This window comes from Hypanus sabinus, chromosome 6, assembly GCF_030144855.1.
Source record: "Hypanus sabinus isolate sHypSab1 chromosome 6, sHypSab1.hap1, whole genome shotgun sequence".
Classification (NCBI taxonomy): Eukaryota; Metazoa; Chordata; class Chondrichthyes; order Myliobatiformes; family Dasyatidae; genus Hypanus; species Hypanus sabinus.
In genome coordinates, this window is record NC_082711.1 from 16,140,268 (window position 1) to 16,165,343 (window position 25,076).

Sequence of the window (25,076 nt, forward strand, 5' to 3'; positions counted from 1 at the left end):
TTCAAGCAACACACACAAAATGCTGGTGGAATGCTGCAGGCCAGGCAGCATCTATAGGGAGAAGCGCCATCTGGCCTGATGCATTCCACCAGCATTTTGTGTGTGTTATATCCATGATAATTTGTAATCTTGTCTATTACAGTTCTCCTGTATCCCAGTGTATAGGACTCCCCTCTTCTTGTGTATGTGTGATTATTGAGTGTTTACTGAACACTTAGAGTAAATAGAAGAGCTACTCTTTCTCCCTTGCAGCATTTGTTTTGAATACGTCAGCCAAAATATCTGATGCTGTTGAAGTTTCCAGGCATTATAAAGCATGACTTTGATGGTTGTGTACTTCTCTGACTACCGTAAAGCAAAATATCAAGAGTTTTGGCCACCATGTCTGTCTTGACAATCTAATCCCATTTTCCAGCACCTGGTCTATAGTCTCCTAAGCCTTGAAAATTTAAGTATTTGGCTAGACACTTGAATGTTGCAAATGTCTCCTCTTCCACCACACTGTCATTTTCCCTCAACCTATTCTGCTTCAAAGAAACAAAGCCATTCTATCCAGTCTCCCCTCATAACTGAGGCATTCCAGACCTCTGCAAACTCTCAAATGTAAAGACGCTTTCTATAAATTTGTAATTAGAACCGCACACAGAATTCCAGCTGTTGTCTAATGTTTTATGAAGCTGTTGCATAACTTCCCTGTCCTTGTATTCTTTGATCTAGCTAGTGAAAATCAGTAGCTCATATAGTTTCTTCATGACCTTAGCTACCTGTGCTGTCATTTTAGTAATCCTTGGACATGTACATCAAGATTCCTTTGTTTCTCAGTACTCCCAAAGCTCTACCATTCATTGTGTAATTAAAGATACCCTGATTTTTCAAACTTTAAACAATTTTAGGGCTTTTTTTAGGATCCCGTTGGTTATTAGATATGTTTTAATGCTCCAAAAATAAGCGCAATACTCTTTCTAGATTTACTGCCTACCCTTGATGTGTACTAAATTTTAATATAGGCTTTACAGTAGAAATTATAGGCAAAATTATTTTGAATTATTGTTATTTAATTTTTCAGCAACTCCAGCAACTTTCACTAAACAGCTCCAAAGTATGGAAGTGGATGAAACAGAAACAGCAACTTTGCTCTGTGAACTTTCACAGACCAATGTTCCAGTTACTTGGAAAAAAGGATTAACAACAATTTTTCCAGGTGATAAGTATGAAATTAAACAGGAAGGTTGCATACATAAGTTATGCGTACACAACCTAATATCAGGGGACTCAGGTGAATATACCTGTATATGTGGTGATCATCAGACCACAGCTTCCTTAACTGTGAAAGGTGAGTTAAAAGTAGTAATTTAGTATTGTAATTCTACTGACGATTCATGTATCATTTGAGGATTGTAAAAACTAATAGTTTCCTTGTGTTCTGTTCCTTGTTTCACATTTGAATATGTCAACTAGGATCAACTTTATTCGCTGTTGCAATTTACATGTATTAGGAATTTGCTGTAGTGTGTTGGTCAGGGTATAACATGCAACAAAAGCAATAACATTTTACAGTTATAAAAATTTATATAAAAATGAAGTTGGAGGTTAAGGTATGGATATGGGATAAAAATATGCATGAATAAATGAATACCAGCATGTACAGTTTTTACAATGTAAACATTATGAAGAGTGGCTTCAGTGCAGTACAATGATGGGATAATAGATCAAGGTGATGTGGGAGCTAACAGAGTGGTTGATCAACTTTTGGGGTAGAAACGTTTAAGATGGTGTGAAGTTTTTTGTTTTAATAGCCCTATATTTGAGAAGGGAGCTTTTGGAAAAGGCATTTTGCAAGATGGGTAGTGTCCTTGGTGATATTTCCTTCCCACTTCATTGTCCTGGACAACTATAAGTCCTGCAGTGATGGAAGACTCCAGCCAATAACCTTTTCTGTTCACCTGACAGTTCGCTGTAGTTCTTGTATATTGTGAGTGGATGTTGCACCAAACCAGACAGTAATGGTTGATGTGAGGATGCAGTGTAGAATTGAACCAGTATGTTCTGTGGAAAATGGGTTTTTACTAACTGCTGCAAGAAGTACAGTTTCTGGTGAGCCTCTTTCTGAATGAAGGAGATAATGGTTCTTCCACATGAGGTCCTATGAAATAATGATGCCCAGGAATCTGAAATTTGAAATGGTGCTAACTGTAGAGTTCATGATGGGGGGGGGGGGGGGGAGGGAGAGAGGAGGAATACATTTTTCATGAAGTTGATACACATCTCTGTAGTTTTAAAGCATTCAGCTCCAAGTTGTTATTTCCATGGTTTTGAGGACATTCAGCTTTGTAATTTCAAAGATAGTAAATTTACTTGTGTTAATCTGTTTATTAAAATTAGTTGTGTTAGCAGATGTGCTAATATAGAAACATAGAAAACCTACAGCACAATACAGGTCCTTCAGCCCACAAAGCTGTGCTGAATATGTCCCTACCTTAGAACTACCTGGACTTACCCATAACCCTCTATTTTTCGAAGCTCCATGTATCCATTCAGGAATCTCTTAAAAGACCCAATCATTTCCACCTCCACCACCACCGCTGGCAGCTCATTCCACGCACTCACCACTCTCTGAGTAAAAAAACTTAATCTGACATCTCCTCTGTACGTATTTCCAAGCACCTTAAAAATATGCCCTATCATGTTAGCCATTTCAGCCCTCGGAAGAAGCCTCTGACCATCCACACAATCAATGCCACCTCACACTTATCTGGGTTGAACTCCATCTGCCACTTCTCAGCCCAATTTTGCATCCTATCAATATCCTGTTGTAACCTCTGACAGCCCTCCACACTATCCACAACACCTTCAACCTTTGTGTCATAGCAAATTTACTAATCCATCCCTCCACTTCCTCATCCAGGTCATTTATAGATATCACAGAGAATAGGGGTCCCAAAACAGATCCCTGAGGCACACCACTGGTCACCGACCTCCATGCAGAATATGACCTGTCTACAACCACTCTTTGCCTTCTGTGAGCAAGCCAGTTCTGGATCCACTTACTTTCTCAATAAGCCTTGCATCAGATGCCTTGTTACATGGGGTACCTTCAGTCCTATAAAGCTCCTGTGGGGTTAGACCATAAGACGTAGGAGGAGAATTAGGCCATTTGGCCCATTAAATCTACTGGCCATTCCATCACTGTATCCACTGTCTGCCACTTGTGAAAGGATTGAAATTTCAGGGTGGGGGGGGAGGATAGCAATCAAGCAGGATATTATTGAACTTCTTGAGTGTAGTTGACAATGCACTAATCCAGAGCAGTGGAGCGTATTCTATTGTTCCTGAATTTTCAATTGGAGATTTAGGGGTCAGGGGTGAATTATATTCCATAGGATACAAACTTAGCTTTTGAGCTCTTCTTGTAGCGACAATATTTATTTGGCTGATCCAGTTGAATCTCTAGTTTGTAGTGAGCCCCAGGATATAATGTCAAGGAACTTGGCAATGGCAATGCCCTTGATTGTTAAAGGTAGATGGTTAAAATTTATTCTGTTGGAGATGGTCATTGCCTGGTTTTGTAACATTAATGTTTGCCACTTAGCAGTCCGTGCCTGAACAGCAGTCAGGGTATTGCTACATGCAGACATAGACTGCTTCATTAGCTAAGGAGTTGTAAATAAAATTAAACATTCAGCAAATATATATATATACTTCTGACCTTATGATGGAATGTAGGTCTTTCATGAAGCAGCTTGGTCTAGGACATTGCCCCAGGGAAGTCCTACAATTATGATGTCCTGGAGCTTGCATGATTGACCTCCAACAATCCCTGCCTTTTTTACTTTGATCTGAAATGTGCCTCCAGCCATGAGCATTTTCCTTTTGCTCCACATTGATTTCAGTTGTATTGCTGGTCCAGGGAAGCTTGGAGCCAAGTGGTCCTGGCATGAGTGAGTAGATGATGGGTAAGTGCCACTGTCAATGACCGTTTACTTCAGTTTGTTCATGAGTGAAAGGGAGCTGTAGGCAGTAATTAGGTGTATTAAGTTCTTTTGCTTATTACGTAGCGGCAGTTTTCCACATTGTCAGATGGAACGTTTGGAAAAGAGTGTAACTGCTTGTTGGTATCCTCATGCATCAACAATCCAAGGCTATTTTCTTTCCTTCAAATAATAAAATTACTGTAAATAAGGTGTTATATGTAGATTAATGACAATTTCTAACATTACTGTTGCAGGTAGTTGTAGACCAATGAGAAACCATAATCTTATGTCCTTTTTGTTCAGAAGCAGAAGTAAAAATTGTTGAAGGCCTGAAGAATGTAACAGCTTTTGCCAATGAAAATGCTGTGTTTGAATGCAAAGTTCATCCTGAAAATTTCTCTGATGTGCAATGGTGGTTAAGTGACACTCCTTTGCAGCACAATGAAATGAACGAAATATCTGTTAAAGATGGAAACACCCACATTTTGAAGCTGAATAATGTTACCCAGGAAGACTGTGGTACAGTTACAATTAAAGTTGGAAAAATCAGTTCCTCTGCAAAACTTATAGTAAAAGGTAGGAAACGGAACAGTATAAATCACTCTAGAGATTGCTCCAACAGAAGTCTTGATTTATTAATTTATTGAGATACATTGCGGATTAGGCCCTTTCAGCCCTTTCGGCCATGCTGCCCTACAATTCCCCAATTTAACCCTAGCCTAATCACGGGACAATTTACAGTATAAGTTAACCTTTGGATTGTGGGAGGAAACCAGAGCACCTGCAAGATATCCGCGCAGTCACTGGGAGAACGCATAAACTCCCTACAGGCAGCGGGGGAAGTGAACCTGAGTTGCTGGTACTTTAAAGAATTGTGCTAACCACTATGCTGCTGTGTCGCCGATGTAGAACTGTTACATGTTATCAGTTGTTTGGATGCTGCAGACGCTTATTGGTTTCCGATTAGTCTTCTGATAACGTGCTCACATTGGCAATGTGATTTCCATTGCCTGCTGTATTGAGAAGGGGACAAAAGTAAGTGTGAAAGTCTTGCATGTTGTGAAAACTTTGCAATATCCATTAATATGCTATAAATTTTAATCACAGTGCTGACAAATTGTAACTCAAATTTAACTAGAGAGGCAAGGGAGGAGATTGCTGAGATCTTTTCAAGGATCTTTGTATCTTCTTTAGCCACAGGTGAGAAATACCTATATTATTCCTTTATTTATGATTGGATTATACAGAAAATTATAGGCCAAATTACATCAATGGTTGGGAAATCACACAAGAAAATTCTTAGGGGCCGTATTTACTCCTATTTGGAAAAACTTGGATTAGTGATGGCCAGCATGGCTTTGTTCGGAAAAAGTCCCATCTCAGAACTTTGATTTAAGTTTTTTGAAGATGTCTACACGGACTTTAGCAAAGAATTTGACAAAGCAGGCTGGTCCAGAACATTAAGTCACATGGGATATTTAATGATTTGATAAGAAGGATACAAAATTGGCTTGGTCGTAGAAGACAGAGGGTAGAGGTGGTGGAATATTTTTCTAACTGGAAGTTGGTAACTAATAATGTTCTGCAAGAATCAGTGCTGGGACTTTTGTAGTTGCAAAAATGTATGTAGGCTGATTAGTAAGTTTACAAATGACACAAAATTAGTGGATCTGCACTAATCTGCAGATTTTCTCTTGTTCAAAATTAGTGGAGCAAGTGAGGAGGGTTGTCAGAGATTAAAGCAGGATATTGACCAGCTGGAAATGTAGTCCACTTTGCAAGGTCAAATGTAAGAGGCAAAAGTAAATAGCAGAGCCCATTGGAACATGGATAATCTACACTCCTTGTAACTCATATTCTTCTCCACAACTCACTCCAGAAAATGCAGAATCCATTTTGGAGCTTTATGCCTCATAAACTCATATTTTCAAAAATTGGGAATAACTTTGCATTAGCTAGTAATTTTGCTAATGTAGGTCATATTAATAAGTCTAATATTTGAAGTATTGGATTTAAGTTCATAATAATATTGTTGTTTTGCATGCTTTATACAAATATTTCCCATTGCCTACAGTAGAACTATAGTTTGTTTAGATGTTCTAAATTTCTGGGGTTTTTTTTTTGCTGTAGCTGCACCTGTTCAGTTTGTAAAGAAACTCCAAAACCAGGAGGGTGATGAAGGAGGTCTGATATCACTACATTGTGAACTGAATAAAGCTGGTGCACCAGTCATGTGGAAAAGAGGGTCTCAAAAACTAAGTCAAAGTGACAAATATGAACTATTACAAGATGGTTTTGTTGTTGAATTATTAATCCATAATCTGAAGCTTGAAGATGCTGGCGAATACACTTGTGATTCCGGTGATGACCAGACAAAAGCTAATTTGTCTGTGAAAGGTACATATTCATTGTTTAATATAATTGTGGCTGGCACCAACTCTTTTTAATTTTAGATTTTAAACCATTATTGTTTTAGCATTATTATTACCATTAAAAATAATAATAGTGCTGGCAAAGTGCCGCCCCCGTACTAAACATAAAATGAGAATAATTGTACTTTAAGCCACACACACATAAAATGCTGGAGGAATTTAGCAGGCCAGGCTGCATCTATGGAAAAAAGTACAGTTGATAATTTGGGCTGAGACCCTTTGCCAGGACTGCTTTCTTCCATAGATGCTGCCTGGCCTGCTGAGTTCCTCCAGCATTTTGTATGTATTGCTTGAATTTCCAGTATCTACAAATTTTTCTCTTGTTTATAATTGTACTTTATCAGAGTTGAAATCTGTATCTGTTAACTGCAACAATATGCTGTAAAATGCTGCACATGTTTCATAGAGCAGTCCAGCATAGGAGCAGGCCCTTCGGCCCACAGTGAAGTGCTGAACTTATTAAATAAGTAATCAAATCCCCAACCAAATTGATCCCTTCTGTCTACACAATGTCAATACCTTCCATGTCCTGCACATTTGTGTATCTAACTAAGAGCCTCTTAATGCCTTTATGTACTTTCCTCTACCACCACTCCAGGTAGTGCATTCCATTACTCTTTATATAATAAAAAAAGCACACACTTGCCCCACATATCTCCTTTGAAATTGCCACCCTCCAACCTCTGGAATCAGACATTCCAACCCTGGCTGTCTATGCCCCTTCACAACTTTTCAACTTCTATCAGATCTCCCCTCAGTCTCCTTCACTTCAGAGAAAACAACTCAAGTTTGTCCAACGTCCCCTTTATAGCACATGCCCTCTAATCCAGGCAGCATCCTGGTAAAAGCCTTCGTCCTCTCAAAAGTCTCCACGTCCTTCCTGTATAGGAACAACCAGAATTGAATGCAATGTTCCAGAAGTGGCTTAACTGGAGTTTTTTAAGATTGCAGCATAACTTCCAGACTCTCAATCCCAATAAAGTAGCTTGTCAGATGTCATCTTTATCACCATATCAACCTGTGAAATCACTTTCAGGGAGCTTTAGACTTGGTCCCTAAGATTCCTCTGCACATCAACACCATTAAAGGTCATACCATTAATAGTGTGCTGTTTTTTACATATATATAATGTGATATCTCAAAGATATATCACTTCATATTTGGCTAGGCTAAACCCAATCTGTCATTTCTCCACCCATATCTGCAATTGATCAGTGTCCGCTGTATCCTTTGCCAGTGTTTTAGGCTGTCCATAATACCACCAATCTTTCTTGTTCTAATCTAGAAACATCAAGTTAATACTCACCATACTCTTAAGTAAGTAAGTAATTTTATTAGCAAAGTATGAGTATGTCACCAAATACTACCCTGAGATTCGTTTTCTTTTGGCCATACTGATGCACCATCAATAACTCTCGGAGACTGGAAGTGAACGATAGGCTTTTATTAACAGCAAAAAGGGAGCATGACATCTCGAAGACTGAGGGAGGAGCAGTGCCCCAATCGCCTTTATACAGGGGTCTGTGGGAGGAGCCACAGGAGCAGTAAGCAGAGGGGTGTGTCCAGACAGGTATTCATGGTTTACCACACATATTTAATAAATCCAAAAAGCATAATAGAATCAATGAAAGACCACAACCAATAGGATGGATAGACAACCAATGTGCAAATGACGACAAACTGAGCAAATACAAAAGAAATAATGATAATAAATAAAGAAGTAATATTGAGAACATGAGATGAAGAGTCCTTGAAAGTGAGTCCGTGGATTGTGGGAACAGTTCATTGATGGGGCGAATAAAATTGAGTGAAGTTATCCCCACTGGTTCAAGAGCCTGATGGTTGAGGGGTAATAACAGTTCTTGAAACTGGTAGTGTGGGTTCTGAAGTTTTTGTACCTTCTTCCTGATGGCAACAGCAAAAAAAAACATGACCTGAGTGGTGGGAGACCCTGATGATGAATGCTGTTTTCACAGATGTACTCAGTGGTGGGTGGGGGGTGCTTTTCCCATAGTGGACTGTGCCATATCCAGTCCTTTTTGTAGGATTTTCTGTTCAAGGGCGTTCTATAACAGCTCCAGATACTCTTCACAACACATCTATAGAAGTTTGTCAAGGTTTTAGATTTAATGCCGAATCTTCACAAGCTTCTAAGGAAGTGGAAGTGCTGCCATGCTTTCTTCATAATTGAACTTGTGTGCTGGGCTCCAGACAGGTCCTCTGAAATGATAACATCAAGAAATTTAGAGTTGCTGATCTCTCCACCTCTGATCCTCTGATGAGGACTGGCTCATGGACCTCTGGTTGTCCACCTCCTGAAGTCAATAATTAACTCATTGGTCTTGTTAACGTTGAGTGAGAGGTGGTTGTTGTGGCACCACCACTCAGCTGGATTTTCAATCTCCCTCTTATATGCTGATTTGTCACCACTTTAGAGTCAGCCAAACTTAAAAATGGCATTGGAGCTGTGCTTAGCCTCACATACATAAGTATTAAGCATGTAGAGCAGGGGGCTGAGCACATAGGCTTGTGGTGCATCTGTGCTGATGGAGATTGTGGAGGAGGTGATGCCAATCCGATCTGACTAGGATCTGCAGGTGAGGAAGTTGAGGGTCGAATTGCACAAGGATGTTTTGATGTACTGATTAATTTTGAGGGGATGAATGAACACTAAGTATTCTATAACCTTAGCAAAGTGGTCCATATCAATAAAAATCAGCATTCCACTTGCCATCTAAATTACTGATGCACCATCAATAACTCACACTGAGACGTAAGGCGAGATATCGGCTTTTATTGACTGGAAGAAGGAACCAGGAGTGAGTGTCTATCATACAATGGCTTGGAGACTGAGGCCGAGCGTCAGGAGGAGCCACAGGAGCAGTCAGCAGGGGCGTGTCCCGACAGGCACGTAGTTCACCACAATTGCAGGCTAACAGTCTTTGTTTTATGTTTAAGAACACCCAGATTACCGTACACAACATCATTTTGCAAAGGATTGTTAAGCATTGTACATTATTTTTCTTCTCACCAAAGTGGATAGCTGAATTTTTTCTTATATTTAACTCAATTTTTTTATGTTTTACCACATACTCAACCTCTCTACACTCATTTACAATACATTCTGTCCACCGCACATATTTTCTAAGACTCGCTTGATAGTCTAATTTATAAATATGCAACAAAATATAAATAGTTGAGCCTGCAGCACTGATCCCTCTAATTATAGTTTTCAAAGCTGAAAGTGGACAGCTAAAGTTTTCTGCCAATCACCTTCTGGGTTAATATATATCCAGCAATACATAACCAATAATACTGCATGTTCTTACCTAGTGCTGTAACCTTTCTGTGACACCTTATCAATTGCTTATGCAGAACCACATATATCAACTGTCTCTTACTTACCCACCATTGTTATTAATATCCTTAAAGTAGTCTAATAAATTTACCAAAAAAAGTATCCCATTCACAGTTACTAGGCTTGCAGTAAAAAAAAAGGAAATTCTTGAAATAGTCGGCAGGTCAGGTTGTATCTGTAGAGAACAACAGAGTTAACGTTTCAGGTTAGTTAACTTTCATCAGAAAGGCCTGATCTAATACAATCTGGAAAAGTTGGCTATTTGAATTGGTAAGTTTAGTTTTAATGTAGGAGAGATGATTAGTAAGTTTGTGACTGGCACAATAACTGGTGGTATCGTGAATAGCAAGGAAGGTTGTTGAAGGTTCCAGCAGTATAGAGATCAGTTGGAGAGTTGGATATAATACTTCAGTTGGAGTCTAATCCCAACCATAGGAAAACAATACATTATGGAAAATCAAATATGGGTAGAACATATAGAAAAATGTTATAGGTCACTAAGGAAAGTTGATGAACAAAGAGACCTTGGGATTCAAATCCTAGCTTCCTGGAAATGGCAACATGGAGTGTAAAGGTGATGATGAAGACATCTGGTTGCTGTTTTCATCGACTGGGGCGTAGAATATAAGAATTGTCTGCTATATTTCAACATTTCAAAACACTGGTTTGGCAGCACATGGAGTAATGTGTGCAGTTCTGATTGCCACACCATATGAAATATGTGATTGTTGTTGAGAGAGTGCAAAGGAAATTCACTAGAATGTTGCCTGGATTGGATGTTTTTAAATTACAGGGGCATTGGATAGGTTGTGCTATTTCTTTGAAGTGAAAGATGCTGTGGGCTGACTTAAGAGAGGTATATAAGATTATGAGAAGTATTGATAGGATAGATAGCCAAAATCTTTTTTTCCTAAGGTAGGAAACACTGGTTTAAAGTGAGATTTTAATCCTAAGGTAAGGATTTTACACAGTTGTTGATAACTAGAGCATGCAGCCATGGGATGTGGTAGAATCAGGTATAAGTACAGTCGGCTCTCCATATCCGCTGGTTCTGCAGCTGCAGATCAGGATCAAGAAAGAAAAACCAGAGGTTCTCTCTCCAGCACTCATTGTTTGAGCATTACTTGCCTCACGTCTCATTCGGTCGCTACTTGTGTTGTGTGCACCCTTTGTTTCTGTGAAAAAATGGCTCCTAAAAAGCAGTTATGTTGTCAAAGCAATTCCTCAAAGGGAGCATAAAGTACTGTAATCTAGGAAAAGGAGAAGTACGTCGCATCCAGAGTTTCTCCGGTTAGCAGACAGTTTACCTCCACACCTCTCTGATGTAGTGGGGAACCGCGTACAAGGCAAGTTACAGCATTGGTTTGCCATTGCCTTCTGCCGGGTGAGTTTCCAAAGAGATCACCAGCTCCTAACCAAGCACAGATGGAAAGCATGCAGGGGAGCCGGCTGGAGCTGGATTCAAACTTGGGACCTTTCGTCCTGAAGTCTGACGCTGATGCCACTACGCCACCAGCTGGGTCACTGTAATCTACAGATGATTACTCGTTGTTTGAGCATTGTTTGACTCGCATCTCCTTCGTTCACTACTTGTATTGTGAGCGAGAGGAAGGAGTTTAAGGCTAGTAAGGGATGGCTGGCGAGCTATATAAAGCACTACAGCCTCAAGAACTTAAAGATCATGGGAGAATCGGCATCGGTTGATGCCGAGGCAGCATCAGCGTTCCCAGAAAAGCTATGATAGTTGCATCTGTACTGAACATGTACAGACTTATTTTTTCTTGTCATTATTCCCTAAACATTACAGTATAACAACTATTTACATAGCATTTACATTGTATTAGGTATTATAAGTAATCTTGAGATGATTTAAAGAATACGGGAAGATTTGTGTAGGTTTCGTGCAAATACTACGCCATTTTATACACGGGACTTGTGGATCCGCGGAATTTGGTACCGTACTGTATTATGCTTGAAGTGTTTAAATGGTTAAATGGTAAGGCAGATGTTTATTGTAGATGAATAGAGTTAGTGTTGATAGGATAAAAAACCAGCATAGATATAAAGGGCCAGAGGGCTTGTTTCTGTGCTGTACTATTCTGTGACTAAGTCCTGAAGGCTTTTTGTGCAAATCACAAAGTGAGATGGTGTTCTTTAGGCTCACTTTGGACTTGCATAGAAAGTGCTAAAGGCAGAGATGTCACAGTTGGAGTGGAAAAAAGAACTAAAGTGACAGGCCTGGATCACTACTGTAGACAGTGGATGTATTCTGGGAAGCATTCCTTCAATCTGTGTTTGAATCTTCCAGATAGAGGAAAGCACATTATGAGTTTCGAATGCATACTGGTAAATCAGTGCTTCAGTTGAAAAAAATATTTGGATGCCTGGAAGGGGAAAGGAAAAAGGGCAAGCAGGTATTGTGAGAAGAGTATGAGTGGAGATGAAAGAATGAATCTTTTGAATGCAAAATGAGGGAAAAAGGAAGTGTATCAGGTGATAGAAATCACAGAGGAATTTCTCCATTGTCCCAGGTTGATCAGATGACTTGTCTACGGTGTAACCCAGGCTTCATTCTTTCAGCGATCCTCCCTTTGTCCTAATCATCACTCCTCCACACTCTCTGCAATTTAAAACTAACTTGTTTTCGCTCTTTACCACTTTTGGTAAAGGTTCTGCATGTCATCTGCTTCTCTTTTCATGGATGCTGCCTGACTTACTAAGTGTTCATAGGGTTTGTTTTTCTAATTGTAAGTTACGCAGAAGCTTGTCTAACTATCCAGAGAATTAAGTTAAAGTCCCACCATGGCAGTGTGAAATTTTAATTCAGATAATATTCCAGAATTTTAAATAATTACTCTAAAGATGCCATAAACTATTGGAATATCATAAATACTCTGAAGTTCCACTGATAACTTTCAAGGTTCTCAATAAAGGTAGTAGATGTGAAATCCTGTCATGTTATTATCACTCTTCAGAAGCTGTTTTGCTAACATTAAACCTATTCTTAATTAACTTTGCCTCACTACGCATGGTCAGATCTAAAATAACATGTCCCTAATTGGTGCCACTATTTAAGAACTAACCAGAACTTGCTTCAGGACTATTTGAATGGTCCGCAGTTATTCCATTGTGTTTATTACAAGCCCCCACTATTTATTTATTCCTCTGTGTACCATGTACCTTTGTTATGTGGCCTGATGACTCTACCAGCCAGTTATTCTTTCCCTTGCTGTTTCTTACTGCCATGCAGACTGATTCTACCTGTTGATCTACTAACCCAAAATCATTTCTCACTTTTGTATTAAGAGACCTACTCCATCTCCTTTTTCTTTATACTTAGCCTTCTAATACTAGCCCACCTAAAAATTGTAAACAAGTTTAGAGAATGTGTTAACAGTTTTCATGTTTCGTTACTTGCAGAAATTAAAGAAATCTCCAAGTTTTATGTCTGTTTACCTCAACTCAAAACCATTCTCTGAACATTTTCTACAGAACGCATAAAAATTATTCGTGGGCTTGAAGATACAACTGTGGTTGAGCAAAACAGTGTGAGATTCATATGTGAGATTTCTCAAGAAGATATTAAAAATGCTCAGTGGTGGTTAGGTGGAAAACTACTTCAAAGTAATGAATGCTGTGATATCAAAGTTACTGATAAGATGCACACTTTGATATTGAAAAATGTCACACCTGATAATTCCGGAACTATTATGTTCAAGGTCGGCTCTGAAAGTTCAACAGCTAAGTTGGTAGTGCAAGAAAAACCTAAAGGTATGTTCCTCACATTTTGTACTCTTCATGGTGGTTGTTCAAGATAATGTCCCTAACATGCATTTCAGCATGTAGTGCTATTTGGTTTTCCAACAATTTTACCTAAAGTTATTGATTAAACATGATTAAACATGCAACTTGTATGTGACAATATTAATGATCAAAGAAATCGATAATCCTGAATTTCTTAAAAACTTTTAAGTATTGAAAATGTGAACATGCTACACTATTCTTTAAATGTTATGCAAATTTAGAGGATTACATTGTACTCCCAGTTACCTGTGCAAACCTAGATTCTTAACTGGAACTTTTGCCTGTGTTTGAACCATATCACTCTACATCTTTCCTATCCATGCAATTGTCCAAATGCTTTTTTAAATGTTTTAATTGCACCCACCTCTATCACTTTATCTGATAACTCATTCTATATGCTCGTCACCCTCTGGAAAAGTTGCATCTCATGTCCCTTAAACCTGGGCCCTTGAGTTTTGGAATCTCCTAACCTGAAGTAAAAACTTTGAGTATTCACCTTATCTATGCTCCTCTTTAAGGTCACCCATCAGCTTCATGCTTCAGGAGAAAAAAGTCATTGCTTGTCCACTTTCTCATTATAACCCATGCCTTCCTTTCTCTGTAACATCCTTGTAAATATTTTTTGCACACTTTCCAGTTTAATGACATTCTTCCAAGAGCAGGACAATTATAGGCTGTTCAAGAATCTTCCAAAGTCCAGAGGGTGTCTTTGATCTGGCAGTGAGACACTTCTTCAACATTTATCTGCTGCAGTATTCAGTGGGTGCACCAGTGGTATCACTGCAGTCAGCAATCTATTGTGGAAGACTTTGGACTATCACAGCAAGAATGATGCAAACCTGAGAGCAGAAGTCTTTCTTACTACCAAGTACCTTGCTAAAAATCCATGCACACCACATCTGTTGCATGACCTTCATCAATTTGTTTTTGCCACCTCCCCGAAAAACTCAATTATACACTTGTACTTCACAAAGCAATGCTGACATTGTCTAATGATTGTGCTTATAAATCCTTTCTCTAAGAATCCTCTCCATTAGTTTCCCCACCACTGACAAAAAACTCACTGGTCTATAATTACCAGGATTAGATCCTTATTGCCTTTCTTGAACAATGGAATAACATTTACCAAAGATTATTGTCAATGCTCCAACAATTTCTTCCCTGGTTTCCTGTAGAAACCTGGTATGTATCCCATTCAATCCAGGGAACACTAGCCTGTTCTACACTGACCTCACATTAGTCAAAATCCCCCAAAGTACTCATTAAGGGCCTCCCCTTCCTCCGATTCTTCATGTATCTGTAGCACACCTCAATACTACTTGCCAAAGCCTCCTTAAGTTCTCTTTTATCTCTTCCAAGTCCCTTTTTAAGCTCCTTCCCAGCTGTTGTATATTTCTCAAGAGTCCTCTCTGATTTTGTTTCCTAAACCTTAAGTATGCTTCCTCCTTAATCTTGACTAAATGTTCCACCTCTCTTGTCAACCTTAGTACTTTTATCCTACCATCTTTTCCCTAAGTGGGATTAACCTTTCCAGAACCCCATGCAAATGGTTGTTAACCTCCACATTTCTGCTGTGCATTTCCTTGAAAATATCTATACCCAGTTTATTCTCCAATGTTGCTGCCTAATACTAATGTAATTAATCCCTACCCCAAAAAATATTTTCCCATATCATCTGCTCCTTGACCATGACAATGCTAAAGATCAAGGAGTTGTAGACAATACCTTGGAAATACTCACTCACCAAGAGGTTCTGCCACCTGTACATTGTCCAGTACTAGATCTTTGGCTTGTACGGGAGAGTGAGGAGATCATTGATCGGCAAAACAGGAAAGTAGTAGTCACCCCTAAGTTGCAGGAGGCGGGTAGCTGGGTGATTGTCAGGTGTAGGAATGGGAAGGTGAATAGGCAGTTAATGCAGAGCACACTGTGGCCATTCCCCTCAATAAGTATACCTTTTTGGAAACTTGTGGGGTGTGACCTTCAGGGTAATGCCGTAGAGACCGAGTGCAGAAGGGAAAGAGGGAGAAAAGGGGAACTATAGTGATAGGGGACTCGATAGTCAGAGGAACAGACAGAAGTTTCTGTAGATGTGAACGGGACACCCAGATGGTATGTTGTTGTTGCTCCCAGATGCCAGGACAGGAATGTCTCAGACTGTGTCCACACATGTTGGAGGAGGAGGGAGAACAGCCAGATGTCTTGGTACATGTTGGTTTCAATGACGTAGGAAGGAAAAGCAAAGAGGTCCTGAAGAGAGAATTTAGAGAGCTAGGCAGAAAGCTGAGAAGCAGGACCTCCAGGGTAAAAACTTCTGGATTGCTACCTATGCTGCATGCTAGTGAAGGTGGAAACAGGATGATTTGGCAGATAAGTATGTGGCTGGGAAGCTGGTGCAGGGGGCAGGGCTTTAGGTTATTGAATCATTGAGATCTCTTCTGGGGGAGGTATGAACTGTACAAAAGGGAAGGGTTGCACCTGAAGCCAAGGGGCACCAATATTCTCGTGGGCAGCTTTGTTAGAATTGTTGGGGAGAGTTTAAATGAATTTAGCAGGGGAATTGGAACTGGAGTGAAGGGATTCAGGATAGGATGGATGGTAAAATAGCAAAGATAGCGTGCAGTTAGATTGTCAGGAAGGGCAGGCAGATGATGGATATAATTGCAGCCAGCAGGGTACGTATCAGTGCATTAGGGATGCAGAATCACAAAGGGTCGCAAATACAGTACTCAAAGTTTTATATCTCAATGCACAGAGTTTAAGAATTATGGTGGATGATCTTGTTGCACTATTACAGATTGTCATGTATGATGTTGTGGCCATCACTAAATCGTGGCTGCAGGATGATTGTAGTTGGGAGCTGAATATCCAAGGTTGCACGTTGTATCAAAGGGATAGGAAGATAGGCAGGGGGTGTGGCATTACTCTTCAGGTAAGGAATGGCATCAGATCATTAGAAAGATGTGACATAGGATGGGAAGATGTTGAATCCTTGTGGATTAAGTTAAAAAACTGTAACAGTAAAGGGACCCTTATGGCAGTTATATACAGACCTCCAAGCAGTAGCAGGGATATGGACTACAGAGTACAACATGGGGGATTTTAGCAAGTAGGTAGATTGGGAAAATCAGGTTGGCGATGGATCTCTAAAGTGAATTTTTTGAATGTCTACAAGTTGGCTTGTTAGAGCAGCTAGTCATTGATCCAATGAGGGATCTGCTGTACTGGATTGGGTGCTATGTAATGAACTAGAGACAATTTGGGAGCTTAAGGTAAAGGAACCCTCAGGAGACAGTGATCACAATATGATTGGCTTCAACTTGAAATCTGAAATTTCAACTTGAAATTTACACTACAAGCTGCATCCGCAAAGCAAACAGCATTATGAAGGACCCCACGCATCCCTCATACAAACTCTTCTCCCTCCTGCCGTCTGGGAAAAGGCACCGAAGCATTCGGGCTCTCACGACCAGACTATGTAACAGTTTCTTCCCCCAAACTGTCAGACTCCTCAATACCCAGAGCCTGGACTAACACCTTACTGCCCTATTGTCCTGTTTATTATTTATTGTAATGCCTGCACTGTTTTGTGCACTTTATGCAGTCCTGGGTAGGTCTGTAGTCTAGTTGTTGTGTGTCTGTTTTTTTCCTCTGTTGTTTTTTACGTAGTTCAGTTTAGTTTTTGTACTGTCATGTAACACCATGGTCCTGAAAAAAAGTCTCATTTTTACTATGCACTGTACCAGCAGTTATGGTCGAAAAGACAATAAAAGTAACTTGACTTGAAAGGGAGAAAGTAAGGTTTCACATAGCAGTATTTCAGTGGAGTAAAAGTGGTATGAAAGAGAAGCTGGCCAAAGTAAATTGGAAGGAGATGCTGGCAAGGATGACAGCAGAGCAGCAATGGTGTGAGTTTCTGGAAAGTGTAGGAGAGATGTATTCCAAAAACAAAGAAGTTATCAAATGGCGAAATAGTATAGCTGTATAGCTTAATATAAAAGCAATTGTGTGGATAACCAGAGGCTTTTTCCCAGGGCTGAAATAGCAAAAGTGAGGCGGCATAGATTTAAGGTGCTTCAAAGTAGGTACAGAGGGAACGTTAGGGGTAAGTTTTTCACACAGAGAGTGGTGAGTGCGTGGAATGTACTGCCGGCGACAGTGGTGGAGGTGAATGCATTAGGGTCTTTTTGGAGCCTCTTAGATAGATACATGGAGCTTAGAAAAGTAGAGGGCTATGTGGTAGGGAAATTCTAGGCAGTTTCTAGAGTAGGTTACATGGTCGGCACAATATTGTGGGCCGAAGGGCCTGTAATTTTGCTGTAGCTGTCTATGTTCTGTGCTCAAAAGAGAGAGCATACAACAATGCAAAAATTAGCAGGAAAAGAGCGGATTGGGAAGCTTTTAAAACCTGCAGAAAACAACTAAAAGAATCATTAGAAGGGAAAAGATGACATATGAAAGCAAGCTAGCAAACAATATCACAAACGAGAAAATCCAAGCAACACACACAAAATGCTGAAGAAGCTCAGCAGGCCAGGCAGCATCTATGGAAAAGAGTACTTTGGAGACAAAACCCTTCATCGGGACTGGAAAAAAGGATGAGGAGTCATAGTAGGAAAGTGAGGGGGGGGGGAAGAACCCCCAAGATGATAGGTGAAATCAGGAGGGAGAGCGAAGTAAAGAGTTGGGAAGTTGATTGGTGAAAGAGATACAGGGCTGGAGAAGGGGGAATCTGATAGGAAAGGACAGAAGACCATGGAAGAAAAAAAAAGGGGGAGGAGCAGTAGAGGGAGATGATAGGCATGTAAGGGGATAAGGTGAATCAGAATCAGGTTTATTATCACCATCATGTGACATGATACTTGTAATGGAGTGGTGAAGGGTGAGGTGGGACAGGCATTACCAGAAGTTTGAGAAATCAATGTTCATAACTTCAGGTTGGAGGCAACCCAGACGGAATATAAGGTGTTGCTCCTCCAACCTTTTTCCGTCCTGTCTTCTCCCCTCTGAAATGTTCACTCCAGCCAGCTCAGCTCCAACTCCAAGTACCTTGATTTTGCTGTGCACCAGCAAGGCACATCGCACAAATTTGCTTTGCTTTTGCTCGCTTCTTCATTGTTTGCAGTGATAGTTTACCACAATTTACTTTTTTTTTAAAAGAAAGGTGTTATTAATAATGATTTAAATCAAATTCCTTTGATCTTGATCTACCAATAAGCTGTCACACATCTTCAGTAGTGCCATTTTAAACCCGAAGTATCAGTACTCAGTAGACTCAGGAGATGAAATAGCAAATTAGTAGATCTCCTTATTTTCTAGTTTCTTGTGCAAGTGGTGCACGTGAGCTTGATTTCAACATTTAAGAGAAGTTTGGATAGGTACATGGATAGTAAGGATATGGATAACTATTGTCCAGGTACAAGTCAATGGGAGTAGGCAGTTTAAATGGTTCAATGCAAACTAGATGGGCTGAAGGACCTGTTTCTGTGCTGTACTTTCCTATGACTCTGTGACACTCAAATAACAGTGGTAGAGCTCATCTCCATTGTCTCTCACCTTTACACACCCCTCCTTCCACCTTGCTTCATCTGTTGATTCTACATTTTGTCTGCTTCTGCGTGTTATTCCCCGCCACAGTCTTCCATCTCCACCTCTGCTCACTCACCTACCTGGAACTCACCTCAGCCCACCAATCAACTCGGAATCCTGTCTTCCCACTCCCCTCATTCTCTTCTATGTTGGCCATCTTGCCTCTCCACTTGCAGTCCTGATGCAGGGTGTTGACCTGAAATGTTGTCAATTTCTTTCCTTCCTCTAATGCTACTAGACCCACTGAGTTCTTCCAGTATATTCTGTGCTGCTTATTATCTCAGCATCTGCAATCTCTAGTTTCTCCATTGTTAACCTTTTATGTTTGCAAGGTTCTTTCCGTGGTAAAGGTTGTGTTGACTCTAAACTTCCTTGCTACAGAGTCATTTTGAAGCAGTGATGAGATTTCTGTCATCTAATTTGCTGATCATTCATGCTTCAGAGAAGTTATCCAGGTTCTGTATTCTGAAAAAGTGAATTCATTGACTTTGACTTCATTGAGATCAGATGGTATCTTGGGCATCAACTGTTTACTCTTTTTCATTGATGCTGCCTGGCCTGCTGAATTCCTCAAGCATTTTTTGTGTATTTTCTCAAAGCACGCTTGATTCCTTCATAATGGGGGAGATGCTAGCTGGACACTTCCATCAGCCCTGCTGGCTTTCCATAAGTACAGTATCACTCATTGCCCATATGGGCACCTTTAATAATCTAGAACTTTTCATGAATAGAAAATGTTTTCACTCCCTCGGTGTGTGTGGTTCTCTATTGATCACTTGGAGAATTTCCTCCATCTTTCCTGGAAGAATAAATGAGAAAAACTAGATGCTGGAAATTAAAGTAATACACACAAAATGCTGGAGGAACTCACTTGTGCAGGCAGGAATCCAGTAAACAGCCGAGATCCTTCATCGCCCTGTGAAGGGTCTTAGCCCAAAACATCAACTGTATACTCTTTTTCATAGATGCTGCCTGGCCTGCTGAGTTCCTCCAGCATTTTGTGTGTATTTTCTTGAAGCATGCTTGATTCCTTCATAATGGGGGAGATGCTAGCTGGACACTTCCATCAGCTAGCAATGCTCTGATAGATTCTAGGAAATGAGGGCTACCTTCTGCTTGTGTAGCTGCCCACATCAGGGTACTTTGCAATTATAAGAGTCCAGCACAGATATGTCAAGAGCTACACAGAACAGGATAGTAGAGGAAAGTGCTCAACTTCTCCTAGTACTTTTCCTGCATCAGTCCAAAGGTACCTACAGAATAATAGTAGGTAAATAATGCTTGGTGCTAACAGTCCAAAAAGAGCAAAATTACTGATAACATTTTACTAGAAGAATTGCATCAGCCCATGATTGAATGGCAGAGCAGACTCGATAGGCCGAATGGCTTGCTTCTACTCCTATATCTTATGGTCTAAAAATCTACCAAAAGCACACATTTCATTTCTTTTATTGGGCTATTTCCATCCAAATAGTATATTAGTCAAATGTTCATTTCATAAATCTGAGTTCATTTTGCTCAATCCTTCTATCATTCTCCCATATGCTCTGTAATTATATCTTTCATTATAGATTCTTATATTTTCACTACGAGAAATACTGAGTCACATTTTTGCTAGCCTGTACTCTCTTTCTTCACTTTCAGAATATTATTTGCGTTTGGTTGAAGCAAAGAGAATATGTGTTGTGGATATGATGCATTATATCTATGTAAGACTGTATTGGAGAGTACTTTGAATTTTGGATAAATCAATTGTTAGTTTCCATGCATATCAGTCTTTATATTTCAAAATATGTATTGTTCATTGTGGCCTTATTGTTTAATTTTTAGTCATTTTCAAACAAAATCTTCAGAACATACAAGCAAATGAGGAAAGTACAGTTTTCCTTCGTTGTGAACTTTTTGAATGCAATGTGCCTGTAACATGGAAGAAAGGCTCAATAACAATTAAACCTAGCAGTAAATATGAAATGAGGCAGCAAGATTCAATGGCTGAGTTGGTGATTTCTGACTTAACATTAGAGGATGCTGGAGAATATTCTTGTGAATCTGGAGATCAGAAGACTAGTGCTTCCCTCAAAGTGGAAGGTAGGACAGATAAGAATATTCATGTCATTTAAGAATTATAAAACTATTCTAGCAATGTTACCCATCTACTTTTTATTAACTTCTTTATATTTCCTATTTGTTTCCATCATTGTGCAGATGTTAGTTCACTTGTTTAGGAGTTTTATTTATACTTGCCATTGAAGGAATGCAAAGTTCAGTTTGATTCCTGCGATGCAACTGTAGTTGAGAAAAGTTTGTTTGGTGATTCTGGATCTTCAGGAAATTGGAAGAAATAGAAGTTCTCTATCTGAAATATACAAAATTCTGACAAGGGTTGACAGGCTTTAAGACATTTAGGACTTCTCTCCATTTTCCTTGTCAATGATTTGGCTGAGAAGACCATTAGGACGAGGATGTAGAGGTATTTCTTAAGAGTGTGGTGAACCTGTAGAATTTACTGCTACATGGCAGCCAAGTTGTTGAATAAAGCTTTTTATCAGATAGAATAAAGCTTTCTGGGTTTTACCTATATTTTATTATTTTTTTTAATTTCCAGAAAATATTTAAGTAGGTAAGTTCTGGACGCAGAAGGGGTATGGTGAGAGCATGGGTATGTAGTATTGAAATTGAGACTTTGTTTTCATGATCTGTTATTTATTTTAGAGTTGAATTATTTATTATTTCTCATAACTGAAACTTATATACAACTTTGAAGAAATTAGTTGGAGCTTCTTTGACCTAGTTGTACAGTCATCATTGCAAATGCCATAATGATAATTAAATTGTTTCTTGTATTAATGTAAATAGCTTTACCTGCCTATTTCAAACAAGAGCTACAGAATGTGGAAGCAGTTGAAGGGCACACAGCTAATCTACGCTGTGAGCTTTCTAAACCCAGTGCTACTGTTGAATGGAGAAAGAGACTTGTTGTGCTTCATCCAAGTGACAAGTATGAAATGAGCCAAAAAGGTGTCACCGTTGAGCTGTTAATTCATAATGCAAAACCAGGAGATGCCGGCAAATATACTTGTTATTGTGGGAAACATCAAACAACAGCTACCTTGACTGTTAGAGGTAATAATTCAACTACTTAAAAATATTGCAGATGAGAAAGCGATTTACTTAAAAACTACCTCAACTTATGTTAAGTAATTTATTTCTTAAAAAAACTTCCAATTGTAAGATTATGATTTTCTTCACATATTACATGGTTAAATTGACGTTCTGTTTATTGATTAAAAAGAACTTGCCCATTTTGGTTATGGTCAAGAATGTAAACATTTTTTAAGCTATATTTGATAAAGAAAGGAAAAGTACTGATAAGTTTTTGTTTCATTTTCCAGAACGTGAAGTAAAGATAGTTTCTGGTTTAAAAAACACTGATGTCTTTGCTGGTGAGTCAGCCACATTTGAATGTGAGCTCTCACAGAAGGATGTGGAAAATACGCAGTGGTGGCTGGACGGTTCACCCCTTCAGAATAATGATCTGAATAAGATATCTGTTCGAAATGGAAATATTCACACGTTAACGCTACAAGGGTTGGGAACTGATGACTCAGGAACAGTAACGTTTAAGGCTGGGGCTCTTACTTCTTCAGCAAAGTTATTAGTTAAAGGTATTATTATCTAATAGCTTTCAACCTTTATATCAATGTTATTTTCGTTAACCATCTTTAAATCTATAGAATATCAAGATTGAATGGATTTCATTTTGGAATTAAGAAGCGCTCGCTGGTGTCTGTAGAGGGAAAGGCTGCTGGGGTGGAGTGAGAAAGCTTCATGACTTGTACTGTATGTTGTTGAAGTCCTTGTGCAAGGCCGGGAACTATACTGTGTGCATTGCAATGGGGGTGGGGTATGTGGGGAAAGAGTGCACAAGATATGTCAGTGCTTCCATATGCAGACGTATAACTGTGCAGAATGAAAGCCTGCAAGCTACCAATTAAAAATTCCTCTTGCCTGGAACTTAGCAAGCTTGGAATTTTACAACTGATCATGAGAGAGAGAACTTTGTAGGGTTAGAAATGGACAGGTATCAGAGGTTATGGAAGATCTACACTCAGTAGTCACTTTATTAGCTGCACCTATGCTCCTGTTCATTAATGCAAATATTTAATTAGTCAATCATGTGGCAGCAACTCAATGTGTAAAAGCATGCAGACATGGTCAAGAGGTTCAGTTGTTGTTCAGGCCAAACATCAGAATGGGGAAGAATTGGGATTAAGAGACTTTTACTGTGAAGTGATTGATGGTGCCAGATAATGTGGTTTGCAGTTACCTGCTGGCCTCCTGGGATTTTCAGTGACAAGCAGTTCTGTGGGCAAAAATGCCGTGTTAATTAGAGAGGTTAGGGGAGAATGACCAAGTTGCTTCAAGCTGACAAGAAGGCAATGGTAACTCAAGTAACCACACATTACTACAGTGGTGTGCAAAAGAGCATCTCTGAATGCACATCTTGAACCATGAAGTAGATGGGCAACAACAGCAGAATACCACAAACATGTACTATAATATATTACAATAATGGTATAGAAAGAACAGTACAGAAAGTACTTGAGAGGCTGCAAGAAATATGCATCTAATACTAGTGGTAAAATGTTTGTGGGCAGAAAAGCCATGATTGGTAGGAGGAGACCAAAGGTACTAGGGACCACCCTGAACTCAAGTTCCAAAAGGAGTGTGTACAAGTATTGGGTGTTGATAATGTGAAATGTCTGGACAGTTGCCCATGAAATTTGATTGCTTGCATTTTGCCACCCCAATGCTAAATTAAGATTGTTGAACAATTGCACTCAAGCTCAATTTCAGTGACATTAGGCATGGAGGAGCTTGATGAAATGATGAATCTTTTAAATAAATGCCAAGTATATTTCAGAAAGATAAATTATAATTTGTATTGGTGAGCCTAAATAACCCTGAAGCTAACACTTGGCAGCAGTGACCAAAAAATAGGTTTGTTATTTATTAAGAAGCTAATGAAAAGAAAAAAAATAGATTTCATTGAACTGGATATTATTAAGGGGATATTAGTATCAACAATAAAGTGCTATTAAAATATTTTACCATGATACAGAATGTTTGTTGTAAAAGATTGACTAAATAAGCATACCGTATTAGCCATTATTCAGTCTAGTGTATTGACTCATATCACTTTCCTTCCTTGCTTTACTTGCTTATATTCTCAGTAGTGTAATTTGGTTTCTTGCTAGAATATTGAAATGTTTATAAGTATATTGATTGATAGTGCAAGGAGGGGAAACGTGTTTTTTCTTTAGTTTGCAGTCTCATTCGACATTGATACCAAGTAATCAATCTAGAGAAAATAAGTATTTAAAGGATTGCATTTTCTTAATGGTCATATCTCATTTGGTATACTGCCTTCAGTTCTGCATATAAAACCTCAAAGGATATAGTATAGTTTCCTAAAAAATGTATCAGAGCTTTACAGTTTTAAATTATGAAAATAATTTGGCTTCTAATCCATTGAGTTTAATGGGCAATGAGAGTAATTTAATTAAGCAGTTTAAATTATTTACTGGAATAGAATTAACACAGAAAAATTTTCACTTGGGTACGGGGTCCAGTGCATAGGGTGTTATTTTAAAATTAGAAACTAGGCTCTTTTCAATTTCAAGTCACTTTTCCCATCCAGACCAGAGGGAAATTGTGAAGCATATTCTTTCAAAAGACTGCCAATCCTGAATCAGTTTAAAATTTCAAAATTTAGATTGGTGAATTTTTGATGAATATAAAAAGAACATGATCAAAGTCAAGCAGAGGTACAGAGCAGTCATGATCTGAAGGAACGGCAGAATCGGGTCAAGTGACTAGAAAGTGTCCCCTTCCAAATGTGTCATTCACCTACACTAAATT

General features: G+C 39.2%; 1 protein-coding gene across 1 annotated transcript in view; it reads left to right on the plus strand.

The window, feature by feature from the left end:
• Nucleotides 1–25,076, plus strand: part of obscnb (obscurin, cytoskeletal calmodulin and titin-interacting RhoGEF b) — a 533,110-nt gene that overhangs the window by 295,085 nt on the left and 212,949 nt on the right. The window contains 7 exon segments of the mRNA XM_059971780.1: nucleotides 1,067–1,333; nucleotides 4,275–4,547; nucleotides 6,102–6,368; nucleotides 13,254–13,532; nucleotides 20,985–21,242; nucleotides 22,011–22,277; nucleotides 22,547–22,819. Coding sequence (XP_059827763.1) covers nucleotides 1,067–1,333; nucleotides 4,275–4,547; nucleotides 6,102–6,368; nucleotides 13,254–13,532; nucleotides 20,985–21,242; nucleotides 22,011–22,277; nucleotides 22,547–22,819 — 1,884 coding nt within the window.